Source organism: Oncorhynchus tshawytscha, linkage group LG31 (genome assembly GCF_018296145.1).
Source record: "Oncorhynchus tshawytscha isolate Ot180627B linkage group LG31, Otsh_v2.0, whole genome shotgun sequence".
In the NCBI taxonomy this organism is placed as follows: domain Eukaryota; kingdom Metazoa; phylum Chordata; class Actinopteri; order Salmoniformes; family Salmonidae; genus Oncorhynchus; species Oncorhynchus tshawytscha.
This window is the reverse complement of record NC_056459.1, coordinates 24,706,556-24,726,693: the sequence shown is the minus strand read 5'-3', so window position 1 is coordinate 24,726,693 and position 20,138 is coordinate 24,706,556. Positions and strand designations below refer to the sequence as shown.

General features: G+C 46.2%; 1 protein-coding gene across 4 annotated transcripts in view; it reads right to left on the bottom strand.

The window, feature by feature from the left end:
* LOC112229454 (tubulointerstitial nephritis antigen-like) overlaps positions 1-20,138 on the bottom strand; it is an 80,575-nt gene that overhangs the window by 47,047 nt on the left and 13,390 nt on the right. For 3 of the 4 annotated variants that reach the window (XR_006080574.1, XR_006080573.1, XM_042310531.1), the window contains exons 2-3: positions 18,844-19,154; positions 11,096-11,162 (exon numbers count right to left, since the gene is read on the bottom strand). Coding sequence is in view for 2 of the 4 variants with exons in the window: in XM_042310531.1 (XP_042166465.1) it covers positions 11,096-11,162; positions 18,844-19,154 (378 nt within the window). In the remaining 2 variants the exon portion in view is untranslated. The remainder of the gene's footprint in view (positions 1-11,095; positions 11,163-18,843; positions 19,155-20,138) is intronic. The other variant, XM_042310532.1, reaches the window with a different exon arrangement.

Below are 20,138 nucleotides of genomic sequence, written 5' to 3'. Positions count from 1 at the left end.
GATATATTTACATCATTTCCCATCGATTCCCATGATTAAAGTGGCTGGAGTAGAGTCAGTGTCATTGACAGTGTGTTGGCAGTAGCCACTCAATGTTAGTGGTGGCTGTTTAACAGTCTGATGGCCTTGAGATAGAAGCTGTTTTTCAGTCTCTCGGTCCCAGCTTTGATGCACCTGTACTGACCTCGCCTTCTGGATGGCAGCGGGGTGAACAGGCAGTGGCTCGGGTGGTTGATGTCCTTGATGATCTTTATGGCCTTCCTGTAGCATCGGGTGGTGTAGGTGTCCTGGAGGGCAGGTAGTTTGCCCCCGGTGATGCGTTGTGCAGACCTCACTACCCTCTGGAGAGCCTTACGGTTGAGGGCGGTGCAGTTGCCATACCAGGCGGTGATACAGCCCGCCAGGATGCTCTCGATTGTGCATCTGTAGAAGTTTGTGAGTGCTTTTGGTGACAAGCCGAATTTCTTCAGCCTCCTGAGGTTGAAGAGGCGCTGCTGCGCCTTCCTCACGATGCTGTCTGTGTGAGTGGACCAATTCAGTTTGTCTGTGATGTGTATGCCGAGGAACTTAAAACTTGCTACCCTCTCCACTACTGTTCCATCGATGTGGATGGGGGTGTTCCCTCTGCTGTTTCCTGAAGTCCACAATCATCTCCTTAGTTTTGTTGACGTTGAGTGTGAGGTTATTTTCCTGACACCACACTCCGAGGGCCCTCACCTCCTCCCTGTAGGCCGTCTCGTCGTTGTTGGTAATCAAGCCTACCACTGTTGTGTCGTCCGCAAACTTGATGATTGAGTTGGAGGCGTGCATGGCCACGCAGTCGTGGGTGAACAGGGAGTACAGGAGAGGGCTCAGAACGCACCCTTGTGGGGCCCCAGTGTTGAGGATCAGCGGGGAGGAGATGTTGTTGCCTACCCTCACCACCTGGGGGCGGCCCGTCAGGAAGTCCAGTACCCAGTTGCACAGGGCGGGGTCGAGACCTAGGGTCTCGAGCTTGATGACGAGCTTGGAGGGTACTATGGTGTTGAATGCCGAGCTGTAGTCGATGAACAGCATTCTCACATAGGTATTCCTCTTGTCCAGATGGGTTAGGGCAGTGTGCAGTGTGGTTGAGATTGCATCGTCTGTGGACCTATTTGGGCGGTAAGCAAATTGGAGTGGGTCAAGGGTGTCAGGTAGGGTGGAGGTGATATGGTCCTTGACTAGTCTCTCAAAGCACTTCATGATGACGGATGTGAGTGCTACGGGCGGTAGTCGTTTAGCTCAGTTACCTTAGCTTTCTTGGGAACAGGAACAATGGTGGCCCTCTTGAAGCATGTGGGAACAGCAGACTGGTATAGGGATTGATTGAATATGTCCGTAAACACACCGGCCAGCTGGTCTGCGCATGCTCTGAGGGCGCGGCTGGGGATGCCGTCTGGGCCTGCAGCCTTGCGAGGGTTAACACGTTTAAATGTCTTACTCACTTCGGCTGCAGTGAAGGAGAGACCGCATGTTTCCGTTGCAGGCCGTGTCAGTGGCACTGTATTGTCCTCAAAGCGGGCAAAAAGTTATTTAGTCTGCCTGGGAGCAAGACATCCTGGTCCGTGACTGGGCTGGGTTTCTTCCTGTAGTCCGTGATTGACTGTAGACCCTGCCACATACCTCTTGTGTCTGAGCCGTTGAATTGAGATTCTACTTTGTCTCTGTACTGGCGCTTAGCTTGTTTGATAGCCTTGCGGAGGGAATAGCTGCACTGTTTGTATTCAGCCATGTTACCAGACACCTTGCCCTGATTAAAAGCAGTGGTTCGTGCCTTCAGTTTCACACGAATGCTGCCATCAATCCACGGTTTCTGGTTAGGGAATGTTTTAATCGTTGCTATGGGAACGACATCTTCAACGCACGTTCTAATGAACTCGCACACCGTATCAGCGTATTCGTCAATGTTGTTGTCTGACGCAATACGAAACATCTCCCAGTCCACGTGATGGAAGCAGTCTTGGAGTGTGGAGTCAGCTTGGTCGGACCAGCGTTGGACAGACCTCAGCGTGGGAGCTTCTTGTTTTAGTTTCTGTCTGTAGGCAGGGATCAACAAAATGGAGTCGTGGTCAGCTTTTCCGAAAGGGGGCGGGGCAGGGCCTTATATGCGTCGCGGAAGTTAGAGTAACAATGATCCAGGGTCTTTCCACCCCTGGTTGCGCAATCGATATGCTGATAAAATTTAGGGAGTCTTGTTTTCAGATTAGCCTTGTTAAAATCCCCAGCTACAATGAATGCAGCCTCCGGATAAATCGTTTCCAGTTTGCAGAGAGTTAAATAAAGTTCGTTCAGAGCCATCGATGTGTCTGCTTGGGGGATATATACGGCTGTGATTATAATCGAAGAGAATTCTCTTGGTAGATAATGCGGTCTACATTTGATTGTGAGGAATTCTAAATCAGGTGAACAGAAGGATTTGAGTTCCTGTATGTTTCTTTCATCACACCATGTCACGTTGGCCATAAGACATACGCCCCCGCCCCTCTTCTTACCAGAAAGATGTTTGTTTCTGTCGGCGCAATGCGTGGAGAAACCCGCTGGCTGCACCGCTTCGGATTGCGTCTCTCCAGTTAGCCATGTTTCCGTGAAGCAGAGAACGTTACAGTCTCTGATGTCCCTCTGGAATGCTACCCTTGCTCGGATTTCATCTACCTTGTTGTCAAGAGACTGGACATTGGCAAGAAGAATGCTAGGGAGTGGTGCACGATGTGCCCGTCTCCGGAGTCTGACCAGAAGACCGCTTCGTTTCCCTCTTTTTCTGAGTCGTTTTTTTTTTTTTGGGCGCTGCATGTGATCCACTCGGTTACACTGGTTGTAAGGCAGAACACAGGATCCGCGTCGCGAAAAACATATTCTTGGTCGTACTGATGGTGAGTTGACGCTGATCTTATATTCAGTAGTTCTTGTCGGCTGTATGTAAAGAAACCTAAGATGACCTGGGGTACTAGTGTAAGAAATAACACGTAAAAAAACAAAAAACTGCATAGTTTCCTAGGAACGCCAAGCGAGGCGGCCATCTCTGTCGGCGCCGGAAGTCATCCTTATGTAATACATGTATCACTAGCCACTTTAACTATGCCACTTGGTTTACATACTCATCTCATATGTATATACTGTACTCGATATCATCTACTGTATCTTGCCTATGCTGCTCTGTACCATCACTCATTCATATATCCTTATGTACATATTCTTTATCCCCTTACACTGTGTATGACAGTAGTTTTTTTTGGAATTGTTAGTTAGATTACTTGCTCGTTATTACTGCATTGTCGGAACTAGAAGCACAAGCATTTCGCTACACTCGCATTAACATCTGCTAACCATGTGTATGTGACAAATAAAATTTGATTTGATTTGATTTCATTCATATGCTAGGATGTAGCAACCTCATGATAGGGAAAACGTGAGTATCATGTAGTAGCCTAAACCTATCCATGTTACATTGAGCTGGGCGAATTGAATATGAATGACAGTCATCCAATTTGCTGTAATAGAAATAAGGCCATGCTCATACTTTTTTTTATTGTCTCCCTCATCTTAAAAGGTACCGACTGCCACGGGTAGGAGTGTTAAGGTCAATATGCATGCATGGGAAATGAGGGGAGAGTAGTGGAGTGTGTGTGTGCTTGGGATTTCATGCTTGAATGTGAGTACATGACTGGTGTTCATTGCGTGGGACCATTTGTTTGAACTTAACAGTTAAAGGAGAAGTTTACACTTAAAGGAGAAGTTTTATTTTTTACAAACAAATCTCTATTTTTTATGTAAATGGCATGTTACAGAAGGGTCCACACAGCTTTTTGGGGATTTCCTTTGTTTTACAGAAACTTACCCCAAACTGCAAATCACTTCCTCATTTACTCAAATGTTTCCTTTAATTCCTTTACTAACTGTAGAACAGACCTATCGCTCGAGCCGCAACAAAATGAAATATAACGTAGCGGATAAAGTTCGGAATGACACCATTTAGGTGTACAACATCTAAAGCCCTGCATCACTATACCGAGAGCTTTGCCGTTTAAAATGACATATCTGGGTGTTCTTGGAGCCTTTGTTCATGTTTTTCAGGCCCCTCATTATACATAACGAGGATGAAGAAGGGATTTGCTGTTTGGGGTAAGTTTTTTGAAAAACAAGTGAAATCACAAAAAAGGCATCAGGACCCTTCTATAACATTTATAACATTATAACAACATGCCATACATTTTACAAACAAATTGATATTTGTTTGTAAACAAAATAAGAAAACTCTTCCTTTAAATGCTGCACCATGCTGTACTGAAAGCAGGGTCTATTTTTACCATTGCTGTGCTTATTTAACTTCCAAATGTCTCTCTCAAAGGAGAGGAAGAGAGTGGGAGACACATTAGGTTAGACTGGACGTCTATAGACTCCCCTTTACTAACTTTGCTCCTATCTGACCCATAGGTCTCTACCACACCCATCCACCACTCCAAGCAGGCTAAAGCAAACACTCAAAATCTTTGAAAGATGTGTAACAGTATTTGAGCCCAGGTGTGCTATTTAGCCTGCAGGAGGGACCAGATCAGGGGTCAGTAAGAATAGACTGGAGTTAGACTGGATTAGAGAAAAACCCACAGGATACTTTGCATGTGTGTGAAAATAAATATGATATGGATACATGAATTGTGGCAGACGCCAACCAGACACTCGCCTTTGCATCGCCAGTACACACACATGCATGCACACGCATGCACACACACACACACACACACACACACACACACACACACACACACACACACACACACACACACACACACACACACACACACACACACACACACACACACACACACACCCTCTCTGAGAAACAATCCATGGTGGGGATGTGAGAAACCGTTCTGGCAGATAGGTGAGGAATTCTACCTCCCCTCATCATGGAACTGTCCTCGCATGCACACACATAAAAGCCCTCACCCCAACCCACTACCTCCTCTGTTATATTCAGCTACTGTACATCCCCCAGGCAGGAAAACCATCCATACCATACATACAAAAGTGATCAGGACTTGAATAGTCCATCTCGTAACACAAAAAGCCAAACGCTAATAATGAAGGTCACTCAATTATTTAGTCCAATTGAAAAGCTACAGGTGAGAAGAAGTCAATGTACAAGTCAAATCAAAGAGTTAGGGGTCTATGAGATAGCCTGGCATTGTCGTTCTCCATATTCTTGTGTTAGAAAGAGGTTATCAGGTGTATTCGTGTACTAGACATGATTTTGGAGATCAAAGTTCCTGCACACTTGGGCAGTTAGAGGAATTTCTGTCCCAATTATCTTTAATTGCAGCCGTCTTACTCAGTGGGTGGTGTGGAGACACTGTTGGAGAGCTTGGCACAGACACCAACACAAAACACCAGCACACGCGACCCGTACACACGCACACACGCACACACACACACACAATATGGGGCTTGGGCCAAATACATTTTCAACTGTATGTCATGCTGCTATTCAAGAGCCAAATTGTCTTCAGTCTTATACTGTATCACAGACCAACCTACAGGTATTCTGCTATCAGTAGAACAGAGTATAGTAGTAGTAGTAAGGTACTAGTATAGTGGTACTAAAACAGAAGCAAAAAGACTAGAATGAGATAGGTCACTAGGTCTATGCTCTAGATTTAACCTATAGTGGAATATCTCATTCTGGTCTTTTTAGATCTATTTTGAGTGATTTATCAATAAGGTAAATCTACATTTCTGCTCTGGCAAATATAAATATATTTTCTAGAAACAAGCACAAAACCCTGAATAAGTCATCATTTTAATTTTTCTTTTACCTTCAGTTAAGAACAAATTCTTATTTACAATGACGGCCTACCAAAAGGCCTCCTGCGGAGACGGGGGCCTGGGCTTAACATAAATAAATACAATATAAAGAGAGAGAGACAACACAACACTACATAAAGAGAGACCTAAGACAACAACATAGCAAGGCAGCAACACATGACAACACAGCAGGGTAGCAACACAACCTAACAACAACATGGTAGCAACACAACATGGTAGCAGCACAAAACATGGTACAAACATTATTGGGCACAGACAACAGCACAAAGGTCAAGAAGGTAGAGACAACAATAAATCACACAAAGCAGTCACAACTGTCAGTAAGAGTGTCCATGATTGAGTCTTTGAATGAAGAGATAAAACTGTCCAGTTTGAGTGTTTGTTGCAGCTCGTTCCAGTCGCTAGCTGCAGCGAACTGAAAAGACGAGCAACCCAGGGATGTGTGGGGACCTTTAACAGAATGTGACTGGCAGAACGGGTGTTGTATGTGGAGGATGAGGGCTGCAGTAGATATCTAAGAAAGGGGGAGTGAGGCCTAAGAGGGTTTTATAAATAAGCATCAACCAGTTTACAGAGGAGTATAGTGTGCAGTGATGTGTCCTATAAGGAGCATTGGTGGTAAATCTGATGGCAGAAACCAGGAAGCAAACCAGAGAGAATACTATAGACATCAAGAAAACCAGTCAGTTGATTATTGACATGTTTTTCCAACACTTTTGATAAACAGGACACAACCAGTGCTGCTATAGCATTAGGTTAGAGTAATACACAGCTGAGCGGTGATTATCTTCTGGAAGGTTTATACAGCATTAGGTTAGAGTAATACACAGCTGAGCGGTGATTATCTTCTGGAAGGTTTATACAGCATTATTAGAGTAATGCACAGCTGAGCGGTGATTATCTTCTGGAAGGTTTATACAGCATTAGGTTAGAGTAATACACAGCTGAGCGGTGATTATCTTCTGGAAGGTTTATACAGCATTATTAGAGTAATGCACAGCTGAGCGGTGATTATCTTCTGGAAGGTTTATACAGCATTAGGTTAGAGTAATACACAGCTGAGCGGTGATTATCTTCTGGAAGGTTTATACAGCATTAGGTTAGAGTAATACACAGCTGAGCGGTGATTATCTTCTGGAAGGTTTATACAGCATTAGGTTAGAGTAATACACAGCTGAGCGGTGATTATCTTCTGGAAGGTTTATACAGCATTAGGTTAGAGTAATACACAGCTGAGCGGTGATTATCTTCTGGAAGGTTTATACAGCATTAGGTTAGAGTAATACACAGCTGAGCAGTGATTATCTTCTGGAAGGTTTATACAGCATTAGGTTAGAGTAATACACAGCTGAGCGGTGATTATCTTCTGGAAGGTTTATACAGCATTAGGTTAGAGTAATACACAGCTGAGCGGTGATTATCTTCTGGAAGGTTTATACAGCATTATTAGAGTAATGCACAGCTGAGCGGTGATTATCTTCTGGAAGGTTTATACAGCATTGGGTCTCTAATGCATATCAAACACATAAGCCCCAGTCTGAATGAACATACTCGACTTGGCCTGTGCAGTATATTGGTTAACTAAATCATACCTGGGATGTTACTGTAGTTTAGCCTGTATTAATGAACTAAACCCAAACTGGGATGTTACTGTAGTTTAGCCTGTATTAGTTAACTAAACCCAAACTGGGATGTTACTGTAGTTTAGCCTGTATTAATGAACTAAACCCAAACTGGGATGTTACTGTAGTTTAGCCTGTATTAGTTAACTAAACCCAAACTGGGATGTTACTGTAGTTTAGCCTGTATTAATGAACTAAACCCAAACTGGGATGGTACTGTAGTTTAGCCTGTACTGGTTAACTAAATCCTAGCTGGAGTGTTACTGTAGTTTAGCCGGTATTACCATCTGTATAACTATCACCAAGCTGGAGTGTTACTGTAGTTTAGCCGGTATTACCATCTGTATAACTATCACCGAGCTGGAGTGTTACTGTAGTTTAGCCGGTATTACCATCTGTATAACTATCACCAAGCTGGAGTGTTACTGTAGTTTAGCCGGTATTACCATCTGTATAACTATCACCGAGCTGGAGTGTTACTGTAGTTTAGCCGGTATTACCATCTGTATAACTATCACCAAGCTGGAGTGTTACTGTAGTTTAGCCGGTATTACCATCTGTATAACTATCACCAAGCTGGAGTGTTACTGTAGTTTAGCCGGTATTACCATCTGTATAACTATCACCAAGCTGGAGTGTTACTGTAGTTTAGCCGGTATTACCATCTGTATAACTATCACCGAGCTGGAGTGTTACTGTAGTTTAGCCGGTATTACCATCTGTATAACTATCACCAAGCTGGAGTGTTACTGTAGTTTAGCCGGTATTACCATCTGTATAACTATCACCAAGCTGGAGTGTTACTGTAGTTTAGCCGGTATTACCATCTGTATAACTATCACCAAGCTTCTGAATTACTACATGTAGTTCACCTCTCTCCAACACTGGGAGAGCAGAAGGAGAGGAACATATGGAGGAAAGGAGGAGAAGAGAGCAGAAGGAGAGGAACATATGGAGGAAAGGAGGAGAAGAGGAGGAGAGGAGAGCAGAAGGAGAGGAACATATGGAGGAAAGGAGGAGAAGAGGAGGAGAGGAGAGCAGAAGGAGAGGAACATATGGAGGAAAGGAGGAGAAGAGGAGGAGAGGAGAGCAGAAGGAGAGGAACATATGGAGGAAAGGAGGAGAAGAAGAGGAGAGGAGAGCAGAAGGAGAGGAACATATGGAGGAAAGGAGGAGAAGAGGAGGAGAGGAGAGCAGAAGGAGAGGAACATATGGAGGAAAGGAGGAGAAGAGGAGGAGAGGAGAGCAGAAGGAGAGGAACATATGGAGGAAAGGAGGAGAGGAGAGCAGAAGGAGAGGAACATATGGAGGAAAGGAGGAGAAGAGGAGGAGAGGAGAGCAGAAGGAGAGGAACATATGGAGGAAAGGAGAAGAGGAGGAGAGGAGAGCAGAAGGAGAGGAACATATGGAGGAAAGGAGGAGAAGAGGAGGAGAGGAGAGCAGAAGGAGAGGAACATATGGAGGAAAGGAGGAGAAGAGGAGGAGGAGGGAGAGCAGAAGGAGAGGAACATATGGAGGAAAGGAGGAGAAGAAGAGGAGAGGAGAGCAGAAGGAGAGGAACATATGGAGGAAAGGAGGAGAAGAAGAGGAGAGGAGAGCAGAAGGAGAGGAACATATGGAGGAAAGGAGGAGAAGAAGAGGAGAGTTGCCAGACACTGGGGATTTGAAGAATGTGTTGTTCCCATCTAGCCCTTGTAGAGGTAACCCATCCTACCCCTGTCTCTAGCCCCAAAAGGCCCACTGTTACCCAATATTGTGCAATGTTTCCCAATGTTGCCAAATGCTCAGTGTTGTTTTGCAGGGTGATGTGCAACCATATTGAGCGGTTGCTTTTATTCTGCTGCTTGTTTGATAAGATGCAATACTCTTTCATTTCATGAAGGCGACAGCTACTTTAAACCAAATGAATGGACAGGGGTCCCAAAACTCTCCATGGATAATGTGGGTCTGTCTGTGGTACAACCAGAAAGGTCACGTCATCAGATCAAAGTGTTTGAAGGAGTTATCACTGTTTGAACAGAGAGACGTAAAGAAAGGGAGTGAGAGGGGAGAGGTAGAGACAGAGATATACAGTACCTTAGGAAAGTACTCAGACCTCTGGACCTTTTCCACATTTTGTTACGTTACAGTCTTATTCTAAAATAAAATAAAAATCCCCTCAATCTACACACAATTCCCCATAATGACGAAGCAAAAACAGGTTTTTAGAAATTGTTGCTAATTTATAACATATAAAACTCTTAAATATCACATAAGTATTCAGACCCCTTAGTCAGTACTTTGTTGAAGCACCTTTGGCAGCGATTACAGCCTTGAGTCTTCTTGGGTATGATGCTACAAGCTTGCCACACCTGTATTTGGGGAGTTTCTCCCATTCTTCTCTGCAGATCCTCTCAAGCTCTGCCAGGTTGGATGGGGAGCGTTGCTGCACAGCTATTTTCAGGTCTCTACAAAGATGTTCGATCGGGTTCAAGTCCGGGGTCTGGCTGGGTCACTGAAAGACATTCAGAGACTTGTCCCGAAGCCACTCCTGCGTTGTCTTGGCTGTGTGCTTAGGGTCGTTGTCCTGTTGGAAGGTGAACCATCGCCCCAGTCTGAGATCCTGAGTGCTCTGGAGCAGGTTTTCATCAAGGATCTCTCTGTACTTTGATCCATTCCTTTTTTCATCACTCCTGACTGGTCTCCCAGTCCCTGCCAATGAAAACCATCCCCACAGCATGATGCCACCACCATGCTTCACCGTAGGGATGGTGCCAGGTTTCCTCCAGACGTGATGCTTGGCATTCTTGGTTTCATCAGACCAGAGAATCTGGTTTCTCATGGTCTGAGAGTCTTTAGATGCCTTTTGGCAAACTCCAAGCGGGCTGTCATGTGCCTTTTACTGAGGAGTGGCTTCCTTCTGGCCACTCTACCATAAAGGCCTGATTGGTGGAGTGCAGCAGAGATGGTTGTCCTTCTGGAAGGTTCTCCCATCTCCACAGAGGAACTCTAGAGCTCTGTCAGAGTGACCATCGGGTTCTTGGTCACCTCCCTGACCAAGGCCCTTCTCCCCCATTTGCTCAGTTTGTCAAGGCGGTCCACTGTGTTCTTGGGGACATTCAATGCTGCAGATTTTTTTTCCACCCTCCCCCAGATCTGTGCTTTGACCTAATCCTGTCTCGGAGCTCTACGGACAATTACTTCAACCTCATGGCTTGGTTTTTGCTGTGACATGCACTGTCAACTGTGGGACCTTATATAGACAGGTGTGTGCCTTTCCAAATCATGTCCACATCAATTGAATTTACCACAGGTGGACTCCAATCAAGTTGTAGAATCATCTCAAGGATGATCAATGGAAACAGGATGCACCTGAGCTCAATTTTGAGTCTCATAGCAAAGGGTCTGAATACTTATTTAAATAAGTTATTTCTGTTTTTTATTTTTCATACATTTGGCAAAATTTCACAAAATAGCTGTTTTTGCTTCGTCATTATGGGGTATTGTATGTAGATTTCTGAGGACTTAAAAAAATTGAATCCATTTTAGAATAAGGCTGTAACCTCACATAATGTGGGAAAAATCAAGGGCCTGAATACTTTCTGAATGCACTGTACAGGGAGAAAAGAGAGGAAGAGGTTAGAGACACGTACCATAAGTTGCAGTTCTCTTTGTATGTCTGTCCTGAGAGGAATTTGTGGCTGTTCCTTTCACAGGTGCCTGGAAGGAAACAAAGGAAGGAAATTCAGAAAGATGCTGACAGCTGATAGGATCACATTAATGATAACTTTTTAGTCCAGTTGTGGCGGAAGATCTGAGAGGCTGACTCATACAGATTCCTCCACTATATCTTCTCACCACACTCCCATGTATACACACACACACTCTACACTACACACTCTACACTATACACACACACACACTCTACACTACACACTCTCTACACACACTCTACACACACACTCTACACTACACACTACACACACACTACTACACTACACACTCTACACTCACTACCCACTACACACACACACACTCTACACTACACACACTACACTACACACACTATACACTACACACTCTACACTACAATACACACTCCACATACTCTACACACACACACTCTACACACACACTCGACACTCTACACTACGCACACTCTACACTTCGCACACTCTACACTACGCACACTCTACACTTCGCACACTCTACACTTCGCACACTCTACACTTCGCACACTCTACACTTCGCACACTCTACACTACACACTCTCTACACTACACTACACACACTCTACACTACACACACTATACAATACACACTCCACACACTCTACACTACACACTCTACACTACAATACACACTCCACACTCAACACTCTACACTACACACACTACACGACACACACACTACACACACTCTACACTACACACACTCTACAATACACACTCCACACACACACTCTACACACACACACACACTCACACACACACTCTACACTACACACTCTACACTACACACTCTACACACTCTACACTACACACACACACTCTACACTACACACACTCTACAATACACACTCCACACTACACACACACACACACTCTACAATACACATCCACACACTCTACACTACACATCCACACACTCTACACTACACACTCTACACACACACACACTCTACAATACACACTCCACACTACACACACACACACACTCTACAATACACACTCCACACTACACACACAAACACACTCTACACTACACACACAAACACACACACTCCGCACTGCAAACACACACTCCACACACTCTACACTACACACACACACACTCCGCACTACAAACACACACTCCACACACTCTCTACACTACAGACACACACTCTACACTACACACACTTTTTAAAATGTTATTTTAGTAATGAGTGGATACATTTTCACAGACACACACACACTTCACACTCCAGACAGACACACACACACACACACACACACACTCCAGACACACACACACACACACACTCCACACTCCAGACAAACACAGACACAGACACACACTCCACACTCCAGACACACACAGACACACACTCCACAATACAGACACTCCAGACACAGACACACTCTACACTCCAGACACTCAAGATACAGACACACACTCTACACCCCAGACACAGACACTCCAGACACACACTCTACACTCCAGACACAGACACAGACACTCCAGACACAGACACACACTCTACACTCTAGACACAGACACAGACAATCCAGACACAGACACACACTCTACACTCCAGACACAGACACACACTTCACACTACAGACACACAAAGGCACGCAGACTTGAGGGGCACACACGGGCGGGCTCAAACGCCAGGAGGAGAGGGAAAGTACCCAAGCTACCAGCCATGCAGGCACCCACGTGTCCACAAACATACCCAAACACCCTGGCTGTGAGGTGTGTAGTGAGAGAGTTAACAGTAACACCCTGGCTGTGAGGTGTGTAGTGAGAGAGTTAACAGTAACACCCTGGCTGTGAGGTGTGTAGTGAGAGAGTTAACAGTAACACCCTGGCTGTGAGGTGTGTAGTGAGAGAGTTAACAGTAACACCCTGGCTGTGAGGTGTGTAGTGAGAGAGTTAACAGTAACACCCTGGCTGTGAGGTGTGTAGTGAGAGAGTTAACAGTAACACCCTGGCTGTGAGGTGTGTAGTGAGAGAGTTAACAGTAACACCCTGGCTGTGAGGTGTGTAGTGAGAGAGTTAACAGTAACACCCTGGCTGTGAGGTGTGTAGTAATGTGTGTGGGGTTTGGGGAACCCTGAGCTGCAGTAATCTTCTGTTGGAATGTCCTGTTGGCTTCTGTCCTCTGTGTCCCAGGGCTAACAGGTCCTCATCATGCCTTAACAAGCTTAATTACACACACACTTAATGAAAACCCTGCCACCTCCAGGGGGTTCCAGGGGACAGGGGCGCCACTCTACCTCACACATCCCACCTCTCACTGGGCAAAGACAAAACCACACACCCCCCCCGTGTGGCCTCCGAGGGTGGGGTCAATTTAAATTCCATCTAGACCTCATCAGTATAGGATTAGACATTCCATGGAGTTTGAATCAAAACGTATAATCCATGTATTATCCTCATGGTCCTTTAATCAACGTTTTCTCAGCACTATTTCCTTTCCAATGTCTTTTGTCATTTTCAAAGGTTTACAGGGTCATTCCAATGTTCAGTTGAAGTCCGACACTGACTGGGACAGATATCTACACCATCTCTGCTGACCTCTTCCCTCTAACACTCCCCTTGTGTAGGAGGAGGGTCAGAAGCCAACGCTGTGTTGGGCCCTGCAGGAGACTGCTGTGTGATTTATGGTAGTAACACTGTAACACTACAGAAGCTACTCCTCCTTCAGCTGTCTCTGTCTGTCTGTCTGTCTGTCTGTCTGTCTGTCTGTCTGTCTGTCTGTCTGTCTGTCTGTCTGTCTGTCTGTCTGTCTGTCTGTCTGTCTGTCTGTCTGTCTGTCTGTCTGTCTGTCTGTCTGTCTGTCTGTCTGTGTCTGTCTGTCTGTCTGTCTGTCTGTGTCTGTCTGTCTGTCTGTGTCTGTCTGTCTGTCTGTCTGATTAACTCTAAAAGTCTAAGCCGTTGGGGTGGCGGGGGGCTAACATATGGAATTGTTTTAAGATGGTGATACCATGGACCATTAACACGACACTACACACTCCAGACACAGACACACAGACACACAAAGGCACGCAGGCTTGAGGGGCACACACGAGCGTGCTCAAACGCCAGGAGGAGAGGGAAAGTACCCAAGCTACCAGCCATGCAGGCACCCACGTGTCCACAAACACACACCCACACACACAGTGTGTAGTGAGAGAGTTAACAGTAATACCCTGGCTGTAAGGTGTGTAGTGAGAGAGTTAACAGTAACACCCTGGCTGTGAGGTGTGTAGTGAGAGAGTTAACAGTAACACCCTGGCTGTAAGGTGTGTAGTGAGAGAGTTAACAGTAACACCCTGGCTGTGAGGTGTGTAGTGAGAGAGTTAACAGTAACACCCTGGCTGTGAGGTGTGTAGTGAGAGAGTTAACAGTAACACCCTGGCTGTGAGGTGTGTAGTGAGAGAGTTAACAGTAACACCCTGGCTGTGAGGTGTGTAGTGAGAGAGTTAACAGTAACACCCTGGCTGTGAGGTGTAGTGAGAGAGTTAACAGTAAAACCCTGGCTGTGAGGTGTGTAGTGAGAGAGTTAACAGTAACACCCTGGCTGTGAGGTGAGAGAGTTAACAGTAACACCCTGGCTGTGAGGTGTAGTGAGAGAGTTAACAGTAACACCCTGGCTGTGAGGTGTGTAGTGAGAGAGTTAACAGTAACACCCTGGCTGTGAGGTGTGTAGTGAGAGAGTTAACAGTAACACCCTGGCTGTGAGGTGTAGTGAGAGAGTTAACAGTAACACCCTGGCTGTGAGGTGTGTAGTGAGAGAGTTAACAGTAACACCCTGGCTGTGAGGTGTGTAGTGAGAGAGTTAACAGTAACACCATGGCTGTGAGGTGTGTAGTGAGAGAGTTAACAGTAACACCCTGGCTGTGAGGTGTGTAGTGAGAGAGTTAACAGTAACACCCTGGCTGTGAGGTGTAGTGAGAGAGTTAACAGTAACACCCTGGCTGTGAGGTGTAGTGAGAGAGTTAACAGTAACACCCTGGCTGTGAGGTGTGTAGTGAGAGAGTTAACAGTAACAACCTGGCTGTGAGGTGTGTAGTGAGAGTTAACACACCATGGCTGTGAGGTGTGTAGTGAGAGAGTTAACAGTAACACCCTGGCTGTGAGGTGTGTAGTGAGAGAGTTAACAGTAACACCCTGGCTGTGAGGTGTAGTGAGAGAGTTAACAGTAACACCCTGGCTGTGAGGTGTAGTGAGAGAGTTAACAGTAACACCCTGGCTGTGAGGTGTGTAGTGAGAGAGTTAACAGTAACACCCTGGCTGTGAGGTGTGTAGTGAGAGGAACAGTAACACCCTGGCTGTGAGGTGTAGTGAGAGAGTTAACAGTAACACCCTGGCTGTGAGGTGTGTAGTGAGAGAGTTAACAGTAACACCCTGGCTGTGAGGTGTGTAGTGAGAGAGTTAACAGTAACACCATGGCTGTGAGGTGTGTAGTGAGAGAGTTAACAGTAACACCCTGGCTGTGAGGTGTGTAGTGAGAGAGTTAACAGTAACACCCTGGCTGTGAGGTGTGTAGTGAGAGAGTTAACAGTAACACCCTGGCTGTGAGGTGTGTAGTGAGAGAGTTAACAGTAACACCATGGCTGTGAGGTGTGTAGTGAGAGAGTTAACAGTAACACCCTGGCTGTGAGGTGTGTAGTGAGAGATTTAACAGTAACACCCTGGCTGTGAGGTGTGTAGTGAGAGAGTTAACAGTAACACCCTGGCTGTGAGGTGTAGTGAGAGATTTAACAGTAACACCCTGGCTGTGAGGTGTGTAGTGAGAGAGTTAACAGTAACACCCTGGCTGTGTAGGTGTGTAGTGAGAGAGTTAACAGTAACACCCTGGCTGTGAGGTGTGTAGTGAGAGAGTTAACAGTAACACCCTGGCTGTGAGGTGTAGTGAGAGATTTAACAGTAACACCCTGGCTGTGAGGTGTGTAGTGAGAGAGTTAACAGTAACACCCTGGCTGTGAGGTGTGTAGTGAGAGAGTTAACAGTAACACCCTGGCTGTGAGGTGTGTAGTGAGAGAGTTAACAGTAACACCCTGGCTGTGAGGTGTGTAGTGAGAGAGTTAACAGTAACACCCTGGCTGTGAGGTGTGTAGTGAGAGAATTAACAGTAACACCCTGGCTGTGAGGGTTAACAGTAACACCCTGGCTGTGAGGTGTGTAGTGAGAGAGTTAACAGTAACACCCTGGCTGTGAGGGGTGTAGTGAGAGAGTTAACAGTAACACCCTGGCTGTGAGGGGTGTAGTGAGAGAGTTAACAGTAACACCCTGGCTGTGAGGGTTAACAGTAACACCCTGGCTGTGAGGTGTGTAGTGAGAGAGTTAACAGTAACACCCTGGCTGTGAGGGTTAACAGTAACACCCTGGCTGTGAGGGTTAACAGTAACACCCTGGCTGTGAGGGTTAACAGTAACACCCTGGCTGTGAGGGTTAACAGTAACACCCTGGCTGTGAGGGTTAACAGTAACACCCTGGCTGTGAGGGTTAACAGTAACACCCTGGCTGTGAGGGTTAACAGTAACACCCTGGCTGTGAGGGTTAACAGTAACACCCTGGCTGTGAGGGTTAACAGTAACACCCTGGCTGTGAGGGTTAACAGTAACACCCTGGCTGTGAGGGTTAACAGTAACACCCTGGCTGTGAGGGTTAACAGTAACACCCTGGCTGTGAGGGGTGTAGTGAGAGAGTTAACATAAGGTTTTGAAGTGTTTGTCCTATATCTAGGAGACATAAGAAAGCTCATAAAAGATTGTATTTTTTTGGGACACATATTTCACCCTTTATTTTTGTTGGCACAAAACGATCTCCACACTTCCACTGATCTGTATGGGTTACCTTCAGACGAGTCCTGTGGCACGTAGAGCAACATATTGATTTGTAGCCCACACGGTTTCAGACGCCACAGTACAGACCCTTGGCACACCAGCGTTACCGACTTCAGACGTGTCCCATGACACTACAGACGTTTTCGTGAGAAGAACAATTTTCGGGATGTCTCATAGTCTGAACAACACAGCCGTAGCTGCAGATACGGTGGGCCGACATCGGCAGATGTGGTCGATTGAGACGCAGCCCATGCAAAAAATAGATATCTCTAGCTTAAACTGAATGGATTTTGATGGGGATTTGTTTATTATGTTTCTTACAGTATATTAACTCACGAGTGTATCGAGAAACTCTTCTTAACTCCATCACTACTCCATAATGGTTCTGTGTAGTGGGCACTAGGAGAGGTGAACCTAACCCTAAACCTAACCCTAACCCTTAACTTGAGCTAATGGTTCTGTGGAGTGGGCACTAGGAGAGGTGACCTAACCCTAACCCTTAACTTGAGCTAATGGTTCTGTGGAGTGGGAACTAGTGTAACCGATGTGAAATGGCTAGCTAGTTAGCGGGGTGCGTGCTAATAGCGTTTCAATCAGTGATGTCACTTGCTCTGAGACCTTGAAGTAGTTGTTCCCCTTGCCCTGCAAGAGCCGCAGCTTTTGTGGCGCGATGGGTAACAATGCTTCGTGGGTGGCTGTTGTTGATGTGTGCAGAAGGTTCCTGGTTCGAGGAGAGGGACGGAAGCTATACTGTTACATTGATGCTGTTGACCCGGATCACTGGTTGTTGTGGAAAAGGAGGAGGTCAAAAGTGGGGTGAGTGTATGACTTGAATGAAATGGTTTTGGAATTTATCCTACAGTTTGTCTGATAAGGTGAGCTGAGAGATGGGAAAGAGCAAGTGAGGTAGAGAGAGTGAGAAATGAAGCTGTCGCTCCTTTCTCTTTCCCCCGTCTCCCATAGGCTAAGGTGTGTTTATGTCCCTCTTTGGGAAACGCAACCTCCCTGTCATCTAGCGAGCACATCCTTACTTCCTGTCCCGTTCCCGTCGCCTATCTCTCCCTCTCTCTGCATAGTGTGCATTCTTTCTCCTGACCTTTGACCTCCCCCTCCATCTGTCTCAGACTAATAAGAAGACTACTGTTCCTGGTCTCTTCTCAGGTTGGGCCCTGCTGCCAGCAGAACATTTTACACCTCCACAACGACTAGCAGAGTTATAGTGTATGTGAAGCATGTTTATACTGTGAAAGCAGAGAAAGTGAACCCACTAATCTCTTTTGACTCATCACATACACTGCTGCTACTGTCTATTGTCTATCCTGTTAACTAGTCACTTTATCCCTACCTATATGTACACATCTACCTAAATTACCTCGTACCCCTGCACATCGACTAGGTACTGGTCCTCTATGTATATAGCCAAGTCGTTACTCATTGTGTCTTTATTCTTTGAGTTCATAGAAAAATAAGATTTCTCTTTTTTTCTTTCTGCATTTTTGGGAAGCGTGCGTAAGCACTTCCCTGTTAGACTACACCTGTTGTTTGTGAAGCATGTGACAAATAATATTTTATTTTACCACAGTGTGCTAAGGTTTCACAGGCCAATGGGACCTCCTACCTAATGTACTGTGACAGTTGAAACATAACTTTGCCTGTGCGTAGGATTAGCAGTTGGTAGTTGCCATTCATTCAGTAGTCCCATACACTCAGTGTGGGACATGTATACTTTGGCTACTCTACAGGTCTCCACTGTACTGGGCCTTTCTGTTTGAATCCTAAGTTGCAGGCCCATACACACGCACACACCATACAACCCCCCCGCCGCCACACACCCTCCTCCCCACACACACCCTCTCACTTACCAATGAAAGGGGGTGAGATGCCCAGACAGTGGCCCCAGAAGTCAGGGCAGCAGTCTGAGATGGTTCGGTTACAGAACAGGTCACAGTAACAGATGGTGTCCAGGTAGGGCACCGTACACTGGTCGTCACGGCCCGGGCAGCAGCCCCCTCTCCGCTCGCAGTACGACCCAAACGGGTCCCTGATTCCCCCCATGTGCAGCGGGCTCATCAGCTCCCTCTTGGTCCTCCTGGATGTGCCTCTGGCCGCCATATTCTCCGCCACCACCAGGAGGAGCACCACTGCTATGGCCACTAGAAGCTTCATTTCTACCCTGACAGAAGGGACAAAGAAGAACATCTGTTAGGATGCTGTGAGCAGGTCATCAGTTATGTAGACACTGATAGAGTGTCAGGTCAGACATTTGTCAAAATCCTAATAGATTCTTTCTATTACAGGGGCTGAGTCACTGGCTTACTGGTGCTCTTTCATGCCGTTCCTAGGAGGGGTGAGTCACTTGAGTGGGTTGAGTCACTGATGTGATCTTCCTGTCTGGGTTGGCGCCCCCCCTTGGGTTGTGCTGTGGCGGAGATCTTTGTGGGCTATACTCGGCCTTGTCTCAGGATGGTAAGCTGGTGGTTGAAGATATCCCTCTAGTGGTGTGGGGGCTGTGCTTTGGCAAAGTGGGTGGGGTTATATCCTTCCTGTTTGGCCCTGTCCGGGGGTGTCATCGGATGGGGCCACAGTGTCTCCTGACCCCTCCTGTCTCAGCCTCCAGTATTTATGCTGCAGTAGTTTATGTGTCGGGAGGATAGGGTCAGTTTGTTATATCTGGAGTACTTCTCCTGTCTTATCCGGTGTCCTGTGTGAATTTAAGTATGCTCTCTCTAATTCTCTCTATCTCAGAGGACCTGAGCCCTAGGACCATGCCTCAGGACTACCTGGCATGATGACTCCTTGCTGTCCCCAGTCCACCTGGCCGTGCTGCTGCTCCAGTTTCAACTGTTCTGCCTGTGATTATTATTATTTGACCATGCTGGTAATTTATGAACATTTGAACATCTTGGCCATGTTCTGTTATAATCTCCAACCGGCACAGCCAGAAGAGGACTGGCCACCCCTCATAGCCTGGTTCCTCTCTAGGTTTCTTCCTAGGTTCTGGCCTTTCTAGGGAGTTTTTCCTAGCCACCGTGCTTCTACACCTGCATTGCTTGCTGTTTGGGGTTTTAGGCTGGGTTTCTGTACAGCACTTTGAGATATCAGCTGATGTACGAAGGGCTATATAAATACATTTGATTTGAATAAGATGACAGGCCTA